The 19,448-nt window shown below is 42.6% G+C and overlaps 1 protein-coding gene across 2 annotated transcripts in view; it reads left to right on the forward strand.

Moving 5' to 3' along the window:
- Positions 1–19,198, forward strand: part of lmx1bb (LIM homeobox transcription factor 1, beta b) — a 46,113-nt gene extending 26,915 nt beyond the window's left edge. For both annotated transcript variants that reach the window (XM_041042557.1, XM_041042556.1), the window contains 6 exons: positions 13,003–13,235; positions 15,269–15,444; positions 15,977–16,054; positions 16,429–16,495; positions 17,662–17,823; positions 18,952–19,198. In XM_041042557.1, coding sequence (XP_040898491.1) covers positions 13,003–13,235; positions 15,269–15,444; positions 15,977–16,054; positions 16,429–16,495; positions 17,662–17,823; positions 18,952–19,109 — 874 coding nt within the window. In that variant the 3' untranslated portion in view covers positions 19,110–19,198. The remainder of the gene's footprint in view (positions 1–13,002; positions 13,236–15,268; positions 15,445–15,976; positions 16,055–16,428; positions 16,496–17,661; positions 17,824–18,951) is intronic.
- Positions 19,199–19,448: the final 250 nt, after the last annotated feature.

Raw genomic sequence — 19,448 nt, forward strand, 5'->3', positions numbered from 1 at the left:
TGCTATTTAAAGCTGGCTGATAATTCTGTATAATTAAGACATAGTACAGCTCCTCACACAGAAGTGGGATCGAGGGCTTTTCTTTTGGTGAAACAACAAGAAACAGGACAAACAGCCCTGTTTGTGAGGCATGCATTTATTTATTTATTTATTTATTGGCGCAAAAGAGGCTCCACAGACTCAAAAGCATCACATTTGTCTCTGAGAAATTCCACCTCAGTCGTGTCCTCCGCTCTGGCTGCATGTTAAGTCCTAATACCGTTAACTATACACTTGGCCACACTTGGTCTCATTCCTGCAGCTGTGAGTCACTCTGCATCCATTGTCTAGGAAACACAAAAAGGCACCGTCGTGATTATTCTGAGCTCAACTGATCTATCTGAGGAGACGAGCCATTCATCATATGGCTCGTCTTTGATATTACTGATCCCAAAAATGATTAAAATTCTCTGCTTTAATAAACTGCCGCAGCAGTGTTTCGCAGTTTATATCTTTGCATATTTATATCTGATTATTGCGGTTTTAGCATGCGAATAGTACGGTAAAGATGTTAGAATGCTGTTTCTTAAAATTTATAACAGTCCACCATAGGGCCACAAGCCTTTTAAATGCCACTCGGTGTTGGAGCCATATTCTGAAACACATGAGGCCTGTCCTCTGATCTGTGTTGGAAAGTGAATTAGTAAGCTCCATTCTAAAGCCAGTGATAGCAATGGGCTGAGAGCAGTGATTTGTTGGCAGTGTATATTACAGCCCACGGTCAGGGAGGGAGGGATCAGAGGAGCGTGTGTGTGTGTGAGGGATAGGACAGGGGGCCTTATCACTCAGTGTTTACTCACAGTAAATTGAGTTGAAATAATAGTCTTTCTCTGAGGCCAAACAATGGAGCAGGCTGCAGACCGAGGGCCCAGGCTGGTGCAGAGCTGGCCTGCGCCACTTCAAAATGAAAGACTGAGCCCGGGGCCATGGGGAGGAGGCACGGCGGGAGTGGGGGAGTGGAGGGGGGGGCGGCCTTTATGTGGATGGCTACACCAGTCGCGGAGCAGACACCCCTCTGACAGGCACCTGGGTAGGACAACGGGGAGAGAGGAGCGTGGAGCTGGGAGTGGGGAGGCGGAGGTTGGTGGGGGTGGAGTGATGAGGCCTCGGGGCTCTGTCATTAGGTTGGTTGGTGGAAAGGAAGATGACTGCCCCGAGGACAGGAGCGACAGGTCCCGGTGGGACAGAGACCGCAACCTCTCATTCCCCTGGGTCTGCACTGGGACTGGTGGGACGTGTCAGTCTGTTAGCCCCCCCTGCTTCAACACGCTCACATAACCTCTGGCTATGGATGAGCTCCAGGAGTCTAACCTGCAGAGTGTGTGTGTGTGTATGTGTGTGTATATATGTAAGCAACAGAGAGGCAGAGGCTGAAAGAGAGAGGCGTAAAAGATCATATCCATGTAGTGCACAGACCCTCCTATGCCATTGTTTCTCCGTGTGTGTGCTTCAGCTGCACCTCAGCTCTGCCTCTTCCCCTTCATTTATCATTCTGCAGCATAAAGTGCTGCCACAGCATTATAGAAACAGCTGCTTTTTTCAGACAAGCAGAGAGAATGGGCTGCTCTCCAGCACACAAAGACACTCCTGGCCCTAAAGAGAGTGTAAAATTGGTGGGTGAATACAAACCTTTTTCCCTCGCTGAGAGGGCTGACCACGGGTGTCACTGTGGCGGCAGACATTGTCGTTGCAACTGAAGACAAATAAGGATCCATATCGGCCCAGTCATGTGTACAATGAGTGGCAGGGGCACCAGTGAGATTGGCCTTGTTCGCAGCCAAATGTGCATAACTACAGCTGCTGCCACATCACACTCTTGAGAATTCATATGAGGCCGTTTAACCAGGCCTTGTATGTATGAATCGTCCAAGTGGAGGCACCTGTGTCTCCAGCTCCAGCTACAATACGATGTCAATTTACTGACTCCTGAGCTGAAGCAAAGAGAAAACAAACCCTGTCAGTGCTCTTTTAGGGGTCATAATGCAGTCACTAAAGGGCTGTGGTAAGACCACTGAGCTGACTCAAGGTAAGCGCCGCAGGGCCATGCAGATACACTGTCGGTTGGGTTTGTGGAGAGAGCAGACGTGCCGTGCCATGCTTCACCATTCCATTCTGTGCCTTAAAGGCTCCATGTGGAGAAAAGGGAATTTTGTCGAACCTGTTCTCTTCCAGCTGGAGAGATGAGATTTTACACTCCACCAACCACATGACAGAGAAATGCTCTGTGTGTGCGTCTTATGCGTGGGTGTGTGGGAAAGACAGAGGAGAGTAGAGAGAACAAGCAGAAAAGGCATCAGACAAACTCCTCTGCCAGACCTCCTGGGGCAAAATGCATGCTTGAATACTTTAAGACATGAACAAAATAGTTTCACAGTAACATTAGCTGCTACGATGGCGAGAGAATTTCCCTCTCAAGATTAAAAACACAAACATGCACATACACAAAGCAGGTTGCAGCAAGTCCAGACAATTCATTTATTGTTCTTTTAGAGTTATTTGTACCTGGAGTGGAATGTATATGGTAGATAACAATGATGAAATTATCAACAAAAATATAAAGCACTGCAGATGTTTCTGTAAAGGAGAAAAACAACACCGTTTTTTTTCTTCATATTTAAGTTATAAGAATGTTAATCCATTGAATCTGTGTATGCATGACCAGACATATGCAAAGCACAGTTTTGCAAAAAATAAATGTCAAGTAGCAACAGTACAATGTATGTATAGAGAGTAAATTGCAAACTGCAAAAAAAAAAAAAAAACCTCCTGCACTGAAAATACCATTTGAGGAAAACTTTTTTAAGCTAGATTTACTTAAAGTATCAAAATAAAAGCACTTGTAATTAAAAAATATACCCCCCATGAGTGTTATCTGTTTTATATTATATTGGATAATTAGTAGCATTTTACTGTACTTGGTCAAAGTGGAGCTTTTGTGCAATTTTATGCATCATGTTTTAGAACCTCATCATATATTTTGTATTTCAAATCTGTAAAAACTAACTACAGCTGTATGCTCTAGTGAATATGTGTTAATGTTGAAAAGTAAACCAGACATTAACTCCAAGCCGCGGAGATCAGTGTCTAAGTTTATAAGTTGAATTTCTTTTAACATCGTGTACTGTGTGTATGTCCTGGCAGATTGAATCTTACTTGCTATATTTTACAAATATCCCAGTCTTCATTTCATTGCGTCCAAAGTAACTAAGAGAGACCCATGGTAGATAAAATGTGGGGCACTTGACATTTTGGTGAACACAGTGAGATTTTTTTTAGTAGAGATCTTTTTTTTTCTTTTTTCTTCTAATATAAATTCATCACTTTTATGTTTGACTCCCTCAGCCGGGCACTCTTAAATCAAACCAATTGGGAAAGAAAGTATTAAAAAAAAAATAACAATGATGATTTAAAATTACCTCGCTTTCCCTCTCGACCCAAAGCGCCCTGGAATTTGTAGGTGGTCTCAGTAATGTAGCTGATGGTCTTTAGTGAAACAGCAGGTTTTTGGTTTACTCTGCAGTGTATGTGCGCCCCTCTGTCTGTTTGACACATTCCAACACTGCACCCCTCTCCAAGGCTCCTAACTACCAGCCAGTCGCCATGGTTACAGCCATACATCCATGCCAGCCCTTCACACTCAAAGACATATTTGTTTGGCTAGTGTAGCTACGTTCCCGACAAAAAAACACAGCTTTTTAGCATAACACCTGCTAATCTTGGGATTTAGCTCTTTGAAGAGGATTGCTGATCAGAAATTCAAATATATTATTTGAATGCTAATCTGAATGTTAATCCCTGGCCCCCGGGTCTTAAAGCATCCTGTCTTTCAATAACAATGTTTATTTTTCATTTGCTTTCCCTTTTTCATTTTCTCTCACCCCCACCCTTCCACCCCTTATTTAGATCTGCAATCTATTCCCTCAAGGATAATATAGGTGGAGTCACCTTTTAAAGTGTGCGGCAATTTTTGAGAGCATCGATGATTTGGATGCTCCGAGAGTTGGATTATTATCGTTCGCTCTTATGAGAATTTAAGTTGACGGTTCAGATGGCCCAGGGCGAAATGCTTGGTATTGATCCTGCTCAGGTGATGTATCCTACCACAGTGTTTCAGATGCCACCATCTTATGATTTTCAAGATCTTTACTCAGCCATGTTTTATTTTAAAATTCTTGATATCTTCTTTAAAATGTATCTGCCCCAGAAAATGCGGACAAATCTTGCAATGTCCATTTATTTATTTGTTATTTATTTATTTTTGGCACCATTTTCATTATACCTCTTGTCTATTTTCCTGTCCATTTCTATGCTCATTTCCTAGATGTTATCTGCGTGGTTATGTATCTGTGTGGCTGAATGTTAGCAACTAAAGGAGATGAGTGGGTGGCTGATCTGGGTGTTTTAGTTTGGATAAATAAATGCCAAGAACAAAAAAAGGATGAGATAATGAAAGACAGACCGGAGCAAAACATATACATCCTTATAAAAACTACAACTGCTTATTGACGTATCTGAGTAGTTAATTGCGAACTGTATATCCTCACCAAGCTTGGTGTTCTTTTGATATCTGCTTCTATAGCGCTGACTTTTGTCTTGGTTAAGACACAGAGACAGAGAATCAAGGGCAGCAGGATCACAGACACATGAATCCGGATCATGTGAACAACGTCTAATTCCTGGTTGCCTCACATTCTCTCCCTCCAAACTAATTTTGGGCTTAGACTGAATCTCTGTTAAATAAACAGAGCCCCCCTCATGCAACCTGCCTCCATCACAATGATCTCCAGATCATCTCTGCCCATTAAAACCTGGGCAAACACTTTACTTCACACCAATATACTAAAGATTGGAGGAAGAGCAGAAGGGGGGGAAACACACACAAGTGCCTTTTTTTTTTCAGTCTTTCCCAGATTGTCTCTCTTTCTCCTTTTCTATCTATTAATCCAGTATCTTTCAGGCCTGGTAAACTCCTCAAGATGGACATTGCTTGGTTCAGGGTGGAAAGGGGTCAAGCTCCATTGGCCTCTGCACAGAGCTGTGGAATTTTTCATTAGTGCACAGCTGGGTCACAAGTGGCTCCAAAGCCGTCTTAATATTGTGTAGGCCCACAGATTAGGAGCGGAGAAAAGAAGCCAAAGCGCGATGCTCTCCACCAGACCCTGTCTTTGCATATTTGCAGACTTGTGCTTTAGAACACCTCGTATTACTGTTTGTTTTATTTCTTAGACCCAGAACCTCTGGGTCAATAGTAATTATAAAGCCCTCCAATCCAAATGTTGTTTTTTAACCATTCCAGCGCTGAATCTGTAAGATGAGTCCATTTATTTTCTTACAGTGAAGAAAGTAAAGTATCTGAGCGTTGGTCTTTTTCACTCCACGATTTAATCTAGTCTTTTTAGAACGTAGTGTTTTTTGACTAGACATGAGCTCATAGTGATATAAGCAGTGTGATTTGTAGCAACATCCTGAGTCAACTTCTCTAATCAAAAAGTTTTAAAGAAAAGTAAAAATAAAAAAATAAACCTGTGTATCTGTGGGCAGTTATAGCCAGCCATAGCTCTTTTAACATGTGAAAGCCATTACACTTATTGTAGCCATCACTCTATTTGCTCTCCCAGCTCTTTCAGAAGCGGTGATCACTCGCGGTGAGCTCTGCTCCACCTCACGCAGATTAGCTTGGAAGGTTCGCACAAACAGACACCCGCAGAGTTAAAAAAAAAAAAATTATATATATATATATATATATATATATATATATATATATATATATATATATATATATATATATATATATGTATATGTGTGTGTGTGTGTGTGTGTGTGTGTGTGTGTATATATGTAAATATTGCACATGATTTTAATGGGAGATGTCCAGGCCTTGGTTCTTTGCTTTTACTTGTTGTAAACATGTCACATCGCCAGCAGTGATGGCCCCTCACAAACAGCTCACTGGAGGCAGAGCAAAGCACTTTATAACAGCCTTGTAATTCACAACCTCCTAATTTATTTGTTCAAGGATCAACTCGGCTTTGAGAACAGGTAAAAAATATGCAGGAAAAAAGCCAAAATGAAAAAAAACATACATCTTTACAATCATAATTTCCTCACTGATGTTATTGCGCCGCGTATGCAACCATAGTGTTTGTTCTGAGCTCTAAAAACTGAGCCTAAATGCGATGTTGCACTCATTTTACATACTCAGGAACACCAGCTGTCCAAACAGCATCATGTGTGCCTGCCTGCTTACTCTTGTATTTAGATGTGTACTTAGCCTCCTCTGCTGCCCAATACACTGTCCTTTTCACTCCATGAGCTTTGTTCTACCTGTGTGGCTGGGGAGGATTATTTCCATGCTGTTTTCCCAGTGACTCATTAGCAGATACATGTGAAGGAGAAAGCAACGGGTCGCTTGATGCTGCAACATAATTCTCTGCATACCACAGTTGCTTTTAGAGCTTTGCATGACCACGCAGTGTTGAGTGTGTTTAGCATTAAGTGTTTTTCTTTTACCACCCTCTAAATAAAGTACGGATATTTACACATGATTTGCATGTTTTTAGACTCCTGCAGTCAGTTAGAAAGCACATGAACACCACATTCCTCCTAAACTGCATTTTAAGTGTTGAGTAATCTGTGAAACACACAGCCCGTGGAATGAGGTCATTTGAATAACGACTTAAGGGTTAGGATTTCTTTGTGCAGCTGTGCGGTATAGCGTTGTATGTACAGATATGCTCGGGATGTCTGTCTGACCGGGGACTAGTCCAAGGAACTGCACATTCCAGCACATAGGAGCTCATGCTGCCGTAGATATGAAGTGGCCATATTTGTTTTCACAATAGCGAACGTGTGGGATAGATGATCCCTGTAACACTTCACTTCAGACTCACTGTAACCAGCATCTTTTTATAGATTCACTATGGCTCTGTGCAGCAGCTATTACTAAGTGTGGTCCCTCTGAGATGTAGGGCAGGTGCATATGCATACACTAACACATCCAGCACGTCTCTACTATTATCTCCACCGTGCCAAGTGCAATCAGCTCGTCTCGTTCTTCCTCCCCTGCGAGCTCGCGGGCAGGCGGTGCTGCGCTTCAGTGTGGGGAACAAGCAGAACCCTGTGGCCAGAGCTGTGTGATGAAGAAGGCACCTTTGGGCCATTAGTGGTGTACACATCTCCCGTTAATGTGTTTTACTTTTACCTGCTGGGAGTTTAATTAAAAAACAAAGAGCCTCAATTTAAAGGCCATTATTATGCTAATGTAGTAAGCACGAGATGGTGATTAAGCAGCTTTTAGAGCTGACTGGAGCTGGCCCTTGGGAGCAGAAGGATGGCACTTTTTATTTGGCTTCATTACTCTCCATGAATCTATGCTCCAAAGAGAAATGCTGATACTATGAAACAAGGTCAGCTACTGAGATCATTTATGCAGACAGTATTATCACTACCACTTTTTTTTGCACTTTACTACTCATGCAGACTGAAAGTTTGTTTGAACCTCCTGTTTTACAGAGGAAGAATGAATGAGGATATGCGTTGGCTGGATTTATTTTTGGTTAAACTACAACTTTCTTTTGGAATCTAGTTTTTATCGCCAGTCCCTCTGCAAGCAATCAAACACTTGTATTAGCTGAATTCGGGTTGCTATTTTTAGGCCAGTGTGGTCAACATGTAGTGTCTGCTGCATCCAGAGGACAACAGGGGACCATACATAACGAAGTAATTTTCATGATGCCGAGACAAAGTTGAAAAGGTTTGCCTTCGTTCATCCGTGTGCAGCAAAACATCTGGGCATCAAATGTTTTCCTCTTTGACTGGAGCTTTTGATACTGTTGCTAAGAACCAATTTTCACATACTGAGGCGCGTCTCATGAGGTGCTGAGAAGTGGCTGTTCAACAGTTCGGAGACCTCTGCTGCCTCTTTGAGACAGATCCGTTTGTTGTCATTCCAGACAACAAACAGAACAAGATCCCACCTGAGACTTTGGACGTGAAACAAGCTATTCATTAAATACAGGCATTTAGTTAGAAAATTTCTTTGAGCTATAGGAAAACAAAGTAAACAATAGCAAACAAACAAAACAATAGTTTGACACTTTAAGAAATATGCTTTTATGCCATGATTTAGATGAGAAAATCATATCAGATCAAGATAAATATTAGGTTTCACCTCTAAATCTCACTAATTTGTTATAGCATGTTTGTTCAATCTGTACAAAAACCGATGTATAAAAACAACAAGTTGAGGTTTTACATGGGGTTATGTGCCAGACTATTTCTGGTTTCTTAGTTAGTTTTAGAGGCTGGTTGTTTATACATTTCCAGTCTTCCCACTAAGCTAAGCGAATCAGTGGCACTTATATTTGCCAGATACGGGATGTGAGCGAAATGCTGAACCATTACTTGAAAGTTTTAACGTAATTGTTCTTTCCTGTTTTCAGTCTTAATGCTAAGCTAAGCTAACCAGCTGCTGGCTGTAGTTGTATATTTAGCCGCCAGCTTTGAAAGTTTTATTGATCTTCCCATCAAACTCTCAGCAAAAAAATTTCCCAAGATGCCAAACAACTTCTTTAACTCTCGCGTCTGGTCTGAAAACAAAGAAACCTTATGATTTGCAGTTTGATCCTAGATGTAGTTCTATCCAAGATGTAACCAGTAAAAAAAAAAAAAATCAAGTGTACTGGGTTGACCGATTGCTCCACATGCCCTTCATCCTGCGCGGAGGCCCTTGTCTGACCTGCCTCCCAGGCCTCATCTCTCACCTCAGCAATGACTGGCATGGCCACAGGTTTCCTGCCCAAACACGAGAGCCCATCTTCAAAGTAATGGCTTACAGCTGCTGCCTGGATAATCCTCATCCCCTCTGTCTTTGAAGGGATGCGGTGACATAATAGCCCGGGCTATTCTTCCCTTAAATTGTTATGGTATTTCTGCAAGTGTTGTTCAATAGCAAAAGGGGAGTAGGTGAGAGTGTTGCACGTGTTGCTAAATGTAGCATGATTATCAAGAGCCATAAGCAGCTCCATACTCCCCCCCCCCCCCCCCCCCCCCCCCCACCTTCTTCCTCCCCCCTTCTCTCTTATTCTTCCGAGTTTCTTTTATCCCACCCAGTCCTCCTGATGCTTATCACTGCGGCAGAAGCATTAAATGTAATGTCTGTAGAAGGGAAATCATTGGCAACATGTGGTGAGAGCTTAAGATGTTGTCACACTTTAAGTTGCCTATAATCTGTTCAAAGGGAGAGTGCATAGTTCTCCAAAGTGCCTGGAAGAAGGGGGGAAGAAGAAGAAGAAGAAGAGCAGGAAAGAGGGCGAAGTCTCTCAGCTGCACTTGGCTCAGCTGAAGTGTTCATCAGACAAATAACTGTCGGTCCCCGTTGGCTTTTTTGTTCTTCATAGTGCTCCTTTTTTTTTTTTTTCTCGCATTTGCTAAAAAACACAGCTTGTAGCATTACAAGTCTCAACAGTGTGATAATCTGTCTCGGGGAGGGACAGACAACCATAGATAACGTAAGAAAGGACAGACAAGGGATTACAGGTATGTGGACACAGGATTAAAACTAGGGACGTAATGATTCCTGTGGGAGAGAGGTATGTGCTGAGATGGGCTCTTTTTTCATTTATGAGTCCAGTTCTGGGGAGGCCTGGGTAAATATTGACAGTTCTCTCTGCTTGAGATGCGGCCATTGATCCACACAGGAGGGTCTCATCACTTGATCTGTGCGCTCAGGTGCGGGAGGAGGGAAAGCGAGAGCTGGGACACGGCTTGTCATGCTGGTGGTCCTCTTTGTGGCGTCTTTTCTAAACAGACTAACTCAAAGGCGCTGATCAGCCTGCCTCTGCGACACTGGGAGTCATGTTACCAAAGCAGCTGAACGTCTGGAAAGTGGATTTTAGATGGCCACAGGTCTTAGTGCGATGGGTCACTGGGATCAAGTAGAGGCAGAAAGTGGTAAACGATCACCTAAATCACTTTAAGTCTGATTCCAGTCGCACCTACAGCTTCTTTGATATCTTTAATATCCCAGTAGAGCTTTGCAGAAAGCTGCAAAATCTCCTTTTCAGCTAATGTTATCAGCAGCCCCTGTCGATTTGTTTTCCTATATATAAAATCATCATTTACATCTTCTCCTCTGTCTCCCGTTGGCATACTGGCCCACTGGCCTGGTCCTCAAACCACTAATCAGGTAATGTTGGGGAGGTTGAATGGCGTGCCTCCCCCTGGTCAACCTTCACTGCTCACACAGTGGTGTTGTTTTAAAGAGCATTCTTTAGCAGCTGAACTTGGAAAGGTATTAAAGTGGGATTAGGCTCCTCCACAATCCACTGCTTGTGTCATTCAGGGAGTTTGTGTTCTCCTCTCCCCACTGCCACCTCCCCACTCCTCCTCTGTTTGATTGTGGCTAGCCGCAGGAGTGGGACTGACTGTGCCTTTCAAAGGAGAGGGGTAGGGTTAAATCCCTAGTCCACTGCTCCCTGCTAATTCTCCTTGTTCCTTAGAGAGGGATTTACTTCTGCTGCCAGCTTCTCAAAGGCCTTCTCTGCCCATCCGAAAAGTCGCCGTTGCCTTCCTGTGGAGGTGTGGTTGCCATAGAAGGGGCGTCATGCATGGCTATTCCATCTGAACCCCGCTGAGAATGGGGACCGGGGACTGAAAACAGGCAGAAAGTCCGGATTAGACCCGAGGACAAAGCAGGACAGGAAGATTCCAGAAGGGACGAATAGGAATTACAGCAGCAAAAATAATGCAAAGTGACAGAGAGGGGAAATAGAAAAATAATGGCTTACAAGATTAGACTCGGCGAGGAGAAAGAAGAAAGGAAAGAGGGCTGAATGAGAATGTTTTCATCTAGATGAGAAGATTTGAGAGAGCGGTCGTAGGTGAATGCAGAGTCCTGGACATATCAAAACCGTGCTAACAAGTAATTTCCTCAACTTTTTTTGCTCTCTTTCTCAGCTTAAGCCGGCAATCATTAGCTAAACATTAGAATTAGAGCTGGGAACTTGTCTTGACAGATTCATCACCTCTTTTCCCTGATCCCAGCATGTAACATGCTAATCCTTCTAAAAACTAGGAAAAAAAAGTCCCTGAATATTCAGTTTTATCTTTGTAGACATGAGTCAATGTGAGATTTTCTTTCAAAATTTTTTCTTTTTTTTTTTTTTTAACTTAAGTTGGTTTGTCTTTTTTATTTTCTCAGTGACCAAACTTTAAGGTTTATTTAGAAGATAGATCTGCATTGGCAGGTCACTTAAACGAGAACCCTGCTTGTTTGAGAAACATGCCAAATTTTCTTTTAGAGGGGATTATCCTTGAGGTTTTTCCATAGTTGAATAATAATCTTCTTAACTTATTGTAATAAATGAAAGCTTAAAGGATTTTATGAACCCTGAGAGTGCTAGTTCTGATATCTCCGTTGTTTTGCTGCTTCATGATGGTTAAAAAGAAATTAAGATGCTTTAGCTGCCATGCTCCGATCCTGACACAGGTTGGGATTTTGATTATAATGAATGAAATTAGCAAAATAACCTATCAATTGTTTGTGATGTAATTAAGAAAAAATAAAATTTGGCCTTGCTGATTCTACTCTGATGAGCAATAGCACAGTAATTGTTTTAGAAAGCTGCATAGACAACAAAAACCACACTCATCTCATTTCCAGCGTGCGTACAGCTGCTCATACACACTTACATCTGTGAACACACACACATGCCCTATCACCACTCAATCAGCACCTATAACAACATTACCATAACAAAACCATCCTTTGGTTTCACCTCTCTCATATTTACACATTATATTCATCACTATCGCTCATCCCTGTCCCGAACCAGCAGATGATGTCAATTGCTCCTCTCGCTGCCTCCCTGCCTTGCACAATGAAATAGATGTTCACCACAAATAGATAGGCGGTTGCCAGCTGTCTTCCAGACCAGGGCAAACAAAGAGCCCGCTAATAAATCCAGCTTTACGGCTGGACAAGATCAACCACACTCCCTGCCTTCTTGCTCCATTTAATGTGGCTTCTTCTGAACAACAGAGGACGAATTAAATGCCTCTCAGTCACCAATAAAACAATGCAAACATCTTCCTGAAAGGATATAAAAGAAGATGGAGGTGTTGTCTAGGAAATGGTGATAGAGGCAGTGTTGCACCATAGAGGCATGATATTAGACAGTAAGATGAGATATGAACAGACTAGAGGTCAGCCCAGTAGTCAGCAATGAATCATGGTCTCTGATATGGTATCTGATGCATATAGAGTGCTGTGGATATAAAAGAAATGTGTAAATTGCCAGCAAAGGCTTGATTAGGATCAGCAGGGTTTGGTGGCCACTGCACTAGAACATGATCCAGCCTCTTTTTTAGAATTGGGAGAGGGTTTGGGTGCCCATGACTGAGCTCACTTGGAATGATGCTGGACGGGGCCCACCCTAGAAATTTTAACAGATGAGCTGCTGCCAAAAGGAGTCACCTCTTGGCTGCCCACAGGATCAGCCAGCCAACTTGACTCTTAGTCAAAAACCCTTGATGGTCAGCTAAAGTGAGGCTGTGGAGACAAAATAAAGCCACACACCTCGCCAAAGAAAAGCACTTGAAGGGAGACTGAGTAACTTTAACTGAAGAGCAACCACTGAGGCCACGATAGATGCTAAACCATGGTAGCACAAGAAGAGAAGAGTTATCGAGTCAGTAAACTTGCTCAGTAATGCGAGTTACAGCAATGTCAACCTAACTTTTGCTAAGATGAGATAACAACCAGTATGTAACGTAAGATACTGGTCATTCCAGGTCAAGTAAGGCTGCAGCAATGGAGGGCTCCCTTTCTTATGAATTAAACCTCTATATAAAAGAATGAATGCTCTGCTTCTTCTTACAATAGTGACATAGTGTTGCTTTGAACAACAAAATTTTGTCTGTCATTGGGAAAACCTCTAATCGTCCATTTTTCTCATTCTGCAGGTTGTTTGCGACCAAGTGCAGCGGCTGCATGGAGAAAATTGCCCCCACAGAGTTCGTGATGCGTGCTCTGGAGTGCGTCTACCACCTAAACTGCTTCTGCTGCTGCGTGTGCGACCGCCAGCTGAGGAAGGGCGACGAGTTTGTCCTGAAGGAGGGTCAGCTGCTTTGCAAGATCGACTACGAGAGGGAGAAGGACTTACTCAGCTCTGTCAGCCCAGATGACTCAGACTCAGGTGAGCCCTCTGCACCCTCTCACACAAGAGCGAGAACGGCACCATGGTGCTATCATCGTATGGCACCGAGGTGTTGTATTCTGTATGCTCCTTTCCATCACAGTGGTAGCCAACATAGACATCCTCCATCTAAACTGAATCTTACTGGTTGTACTATTATATTACTAATATCAAAATAAAATAAACCATCAGTATTAATTGGTCCTTTAACTTGTTGCCAGACATCTGAGGTTTTTCAGAAATCTTTCTCACAGCCCAGGCAGTAAAATGTTCTAGCACAGCTCCATCTGCAGCTTTTCAGTCACTGATTTTGAAGTGTTCTGATTCAAGCAGCGAGCGTAGGTTTATGATACAGTAGGAAGTGGAAACAGGACGAAGCCAAGCCGCCCCGTATTAATGGCTCTCCATGCGTGGGCAGGATCTGGTGCTGGAAAGAATTAAATCACTGTATCATGGTGAGTGACAGAGGGATTTGGGGCCTTTCTACAAAAAGCCTGCGCCTCCACTCTTATCAGCTCTAGTGTTCCTCGCCTATAGCCTCCACACACAATGAGGCATCTCGCCAAGCCTCACTGTTCACTACCATCTGGCTCACATTTAGACATGCACAAAAGCAGGGAATTTGTCAAATACATCTGTGCCTGTGTCAACTTTTGTCAACTTGTGGGAATATTTGCTCTGCGTCTTCCTCATTCGGTTGTGTCCCAGTGTATCGCACAGGCATGTCTTTTGTGCACGTCTCCAAATTTCAAGATGGAGAAAATGTTGACATGAACAGAGGTTAACCTCGGCATGTGGCAGATGAAATGTAGGTTTTCGGCGGAGAAATGTAGATACATATCAGAACCAGATGACAGGAGACACTGAGACATCGTGTTTGTGTTTGTGTATGTGTGTGTGTGTGTGTGTGTGTGTGTGTGTGTGTGTGTGTGTGTGTGTGTGTGTGTGTGTGTGTGTGTGTCTCTCCTTGCAGCCGCTAGACCCCAAAATCATTAGGGTTCGTTAACAGCGCTGCTGCTTCTGATTTGGAAAGACTTGTTTTCACCCTGACATGGCATGATAACTGAGGTTTTTTTTTTTTTATCTCATTCATTCATTTATTTTTCATCTTATGTTTACATAGCTTTAACCACTGCTTTTTCAGCCATTGACTTTCATGACAACAATTTAAACCATTTTAAAACTGGAAGTGAAAGTATTAATAATTGATTAATTTGCCATTAACGGTGTATAAAGGTAGTATATGGCTGTTGCTTGTAAACTCAGTACAAATAAAATTCATGATCGTCACAAAAATTTCGAGAGTTCCTCTTTAAGTAATGAATAGCTCTGGGAGAGTATTGAATGTGTAGTTATTGTTTCTGATAACTGCAAACTGCTAGCTGATTTTAATCTAAAAAATAAACCTACAAACATATCTCAGAAATCTAATAAAACCAAGTTATTATTTTGTTTTAATGTTACGTTGTTGGCTAGAAGCATAAACATGGCACTAATATTACTACCCAAAACTGTAATATCCTGCTGCTGCTGCTAGTAAAAAAAAAACTAGCAATCCATATGAATTTTGTCATTATTTTAAGGTCTGAAACAGAGCAAAAATTGCATTTTCTTGCTGTGTCATGGGAGATGCATTTCTCATATGTACTCGTGTTGCCTTTTTCATGTTGTACTTGATGTAGTATTCTTATCAGAGATTGATTTAGTGTAAATCAGACAAAGCTGAAAGCAATAAATTACGAGTGACGCAGTGTCCGGTCCAATGACAAATGTGCATATTTCATTGTGCTCTCCAAGCAAGAGCCATAAGACTTCTGTACGTCTAATCGTACATGTGGCCTTTTCCTTTAGTAATAAATTGATAACATAGTATCAAAAACACATGTGTCTCCTTTGATTACGCACTTGTGCTGTGTGAATCTTCTGGAACAGGGAGAAGCGAAAATAGATTTATCAGAAGACTGTCACTGACTAAAAGGGTGTAGTCAGTTCAAGCGTGTGCTGATGATACAAAAATATGGCTGTTTCTGCAGAGAAAAGTGACGATGAGGAGCTGGACATCAAGCCAGAGAAAGGCATAGGAGGCCAGGGGAAGGGGGATGATGGGAAGGATCCCAGGAGGCCCAAAAGACCACGAACCATCCTGACCACTCAACAGAGACGGGCCTTCAAGGCCTCCTTTGAGGTGTCCTCAAAACCCTGCAGAAAGGTAAGACAGGGCTGAAATACCCTGCTATGACAAAGTGAGGAGAATTTTGCCTTTTTTTATGTATATATATTCTCTGGTCTGAATTTGGGGTAACGAACACGTGGAGATTTTAGAAGCCGACCACGAGCCCTACAGTAGTTTCACAAATAAAATTCTCAAATTAAAAAAAATCTCCCCTACCTCAGAGCTGAGCTTTGAAGTGGCAGGCAGCTTTCTGTTCTGTGTTAGCTGAGGCAGGCTGGTGTAATGCAGTCCGCCTGCACCAAATGTCATACTGAGATAGGACGACTGCCTCCATAGCCCAGGCCCTAAAACAGGCGCTGCACCCAGTCCAAAGCTTTGAAGAGGCAATAACCAAGAGGTCCAAAAGGACCACTGCATTCATTCAACGTTCACCGAAATCAAAGAGGCTGTGTGCCGGTTGGGAAACGTGGCAAATATGTTGAAGAGGCAAAGTAGTTCAGGGTGTTTTGTTTTATTATTTTGTGTATGTGTGTGTGACGCTGGAACTGTTTTGTCTGGTTGTGTTCAGGTGAGGGAGACGCTGGCTGCAGAGACAGGACTCAGTGTCCGGGTGGTCCAGGTGTGGTTTCAGAACCAGAGAGCTAAGGTGAGAGCAGCTAACACAGGATAAATGAGATTTTGTGTCCACATACAACAGCCTTGTTTCATCTTAGAGTCCAGCTAATAAATCACCACAACTATGTGTGTTAAATTTATCACTGCATTCCTTTCACAAATGCAAAAAATAAAAAAAAAAGAGTAAGGAGTTGCAACTCTAGCTCAGCCTTGCATTAAATGTCTACGCCCTCCCCTTTTCTGATTATTATCTTGTGAAAACCTTTGATACTTGACAATGAAGTGCACTCAGATACAGATTTTACGCAGTTCATTCGAGGGTGAACAGCGAGGAGCATCCTTTTTAAATTAAAGAGTGCATGTTAGTTTTGGGAGTTCCTCACAACTTTGACTCCTTCGTTTCAGATGAAGAAGTTGGCAAGAAGACAGCAGCAACAACAAGAACAACAGAATTCTCAGAGACTTGGCCAAGGTACGATACTGTACACAGCCTGCAGACACAATGGAGGCTCATTGTCTCAATGCTCTGCGTCTGGGAAATTTTTAGCTGCATGTTCACTGCATTTAACTTTTCTCTCATTTACATTTTCTGAATTTTCACTCCAAAAATGTGTTTTGCTTATTTTTCCTTCACCTGGATGTTAAAGTTTCACCGTGTAGAACGATGTATGTGCAGAGCTTTGACACTAGAAGGTTGTTTTCACATTCATTTGCTGAAGGGGGGAAAATTTCTCTGTGTTCACCTAAAATGTCAGTTTAAGACATGTATGTACAGGCATGATTTTGTGACATCTCGACTAGAAACCAGCCAACCACTGTCTAATGTGCAGCTTAAAGAACTGTGATGTGGAAAACATGATGTTATAGCAGTGTGTTATTTTAAATGCTGACACCAAGCTTTTTTAGAGGCTGTTCATGAGGACTTGTTTTTTTCTGGTGAATGCTGAACATGACTGTAACATCATGGTAAACACTGAATCAGAAAATACGATCTTCTTTCTTATGTATGTTCGGTAATGACGCTGAGTGACAGATTACAAAGAGCTCATTGAATAAACAACAACATTTCACATCAGAACAAAGTTGGAAATTGTCTTTGGAAGCCAAAGCGAAATGAGTGGCAGACGTCATTTCACAAAGCCACTGCAAAGGAAAGTGCAGGGGGATGGGCTCCAGTGATGAAGCCACAAGAGCTTTGTGTCCATCTCACCAGTCAGTCAGCCAAGAGCAGTGTTTGTGAAGGGAATTGTGAGAGAAGCCACAGGAAAGACTACTGTGGGTTTCCATGGAAATACTACCAGACAAGCAATCCAGGTTATTGTAGCCATTTCACAAGCACCAGACTCCCTTTATTTTTATCATTATTCTATGTTTTTTGTTCTGCAGAATAACTCAGATTCAGGTGAGCCTGTAAAATCCCCAGGTATTAAAAGGAATCTACAAGGAAGAAAAATGTCTCTATTGTCAATGTTCTCATTATCATTGGTTTTTCCCCTGTTCAGCCCCATCTTTCTGTGTGTACCCATTGTGCCTGGCTGCAGTTACATTCTGCAGACTCATCTCATGTTTTTTTTTTTTCTCTTTTCTTTATTACATTTTCCGTAATGATTTTCCCCATTTGTTCCCTTTGCTTTGCAGAGGTGATGTCCAATCGGATGGAGGGGATGATGAACTCCTTCACACCGCTGGCTCCGCCGCAGCAGCAGCTGGTCGCCATGGATCAGAACGGTTACAGCACAGACCCGTTCCAACAGGGGCTCACCCCCCCACAGATGCCCGGGGACCACATGAACCCATATGGTGAGCATCCACTTACTCCCACCCCCTCCAATCATTCCCCAAAACACCCACTCCTGCTTTCAAAACACACACATGCCTGTCCCGTGATCAACCTCATGGCTCCCCAGTGTGGGACATGTGTTCAGGCCACAGCCCTCCTGATTTAAACCGCTCGCAGAGACGTACGAGCAGCTTCTCCTCCCACATGAGATAACACAAGTATTCTCATAAGCTATTGGGTTTTGAAGTTCATTTTCAAATCTGTTTAATATGGTTTTAACTCCCCGCCTCCACTTCTGAGACATGCCCCGTTACAGATGATGTTTTCCGATGTTGGTAAAAACATGTGGTCGATGAGGACAGCTTGAGATAAAGCGCAATCCCGACAATGATTGAGGGTGGTGTAAGCTAATGAATCAGAGTGGGAAAACAACAAGTCTCAGATTTCTGTGTGATACAGGGAAGAATTAAAGTGCAAACACTGAGGGGGAAAAAAAAATCAGTCAATCAAGTGTTAGTCCACAGGATGTAACTGGAATAACACATTTCAGAGTGATGTCCTCAACAAGCCCCAGAGGGACCATTTCCTGAAGTTCATAACTTCCTTATAATTTGCCTCCATTTAGTTCTTCTCGGTAGTAAGAACCCAAATCCCCAGTCTCATCACTCTCCTTTGGTTTGGGGAAAAGAACAATATTGGCAAGGCATTAAAAGATATGTCTCAAAACACTGTCCCCATTTTGTGCAACACTATCATTAAGATCCAGAGTGTAATAAAGTTAACTATTCCCTCTAGAGAAATAACATGTTGAGGTTTTATGAAAGGCGTAAACAGTTGCTATTAACCAGATCTTTTAGGAGGATGCCCCTTGTTTACATGCTCCCTCATAGACCGCAATTGTCCCATCGAGGGCAGCAAAAAGTGAGCTTTGATGATATCTAACAAAACAGTTCTCACAATTGTGATGACACACAACAGCAATTTCTCAAAGTGACTATTAGTAATTATAATTTCCCAACGCTGCTATAAATCTCAAATACAAGATTGCATTGATTTCATAGTCAGATCAGGGGCGTTGGAGCGTTTTCTTTGAATGACGCCTGTGCCACGGGATCCTGAAGGCAAATCCCCGTATCGTCTCTCTGCAGGTAATGATTCTGCATTCCATGACATAGACAGCGACACGTCTTTAACCAGCCTCAGTGACTGCTTCATGGCGTCGTCAGAAGTCAACTCCATGCAGGCCCGCGTGGGGAACCCCATCGACCGCCTCTACTCCATGCAGAACTCATACTTTGCTTCATGAAAGAGAGGAGCGGAAAACGTCAGCACAGAATAAACTGCCCATCTCAACCTGAAGCGCGATGGCCAGGAGTTTCTACACTAACACGGACACGACAGAAGAAACACCTCCTTGCAGTAGCTCCTGGTTATGTGCGGAAGCTTACTCAAAGATAGTAAAACCACTTGTTGTAGGACAGTGAAGATTCCTGGGGAAAAAATATTGTTAGAGATTATTTGGTCGGATTGCTTATCTGTCACAGGAGATATTATTCTTTTCTTTGTTCACTTAAAGAAAATAAGTAGATATTGAAGCCACTGATTACACACTCTCAAACCAAATAACAGTGAATTTTATACAGTG

The sequence above is a fragment of the Toxotes jaculatrix genome, chromosome 7 (genome assembly GCF_017976425.1).
Source record: "Toxotes jaculatrix isolate fToxJac2 chromosome 7, fToxJac2.pri, whole genome shotgun sequence".
Classification (NCBI taxonomy): domain Eukaryota; kingdom Metazoa; phylum Chordata; class Actinopteri; family Toxotidae; genus Toxotes; species Toxotes jaculatrix.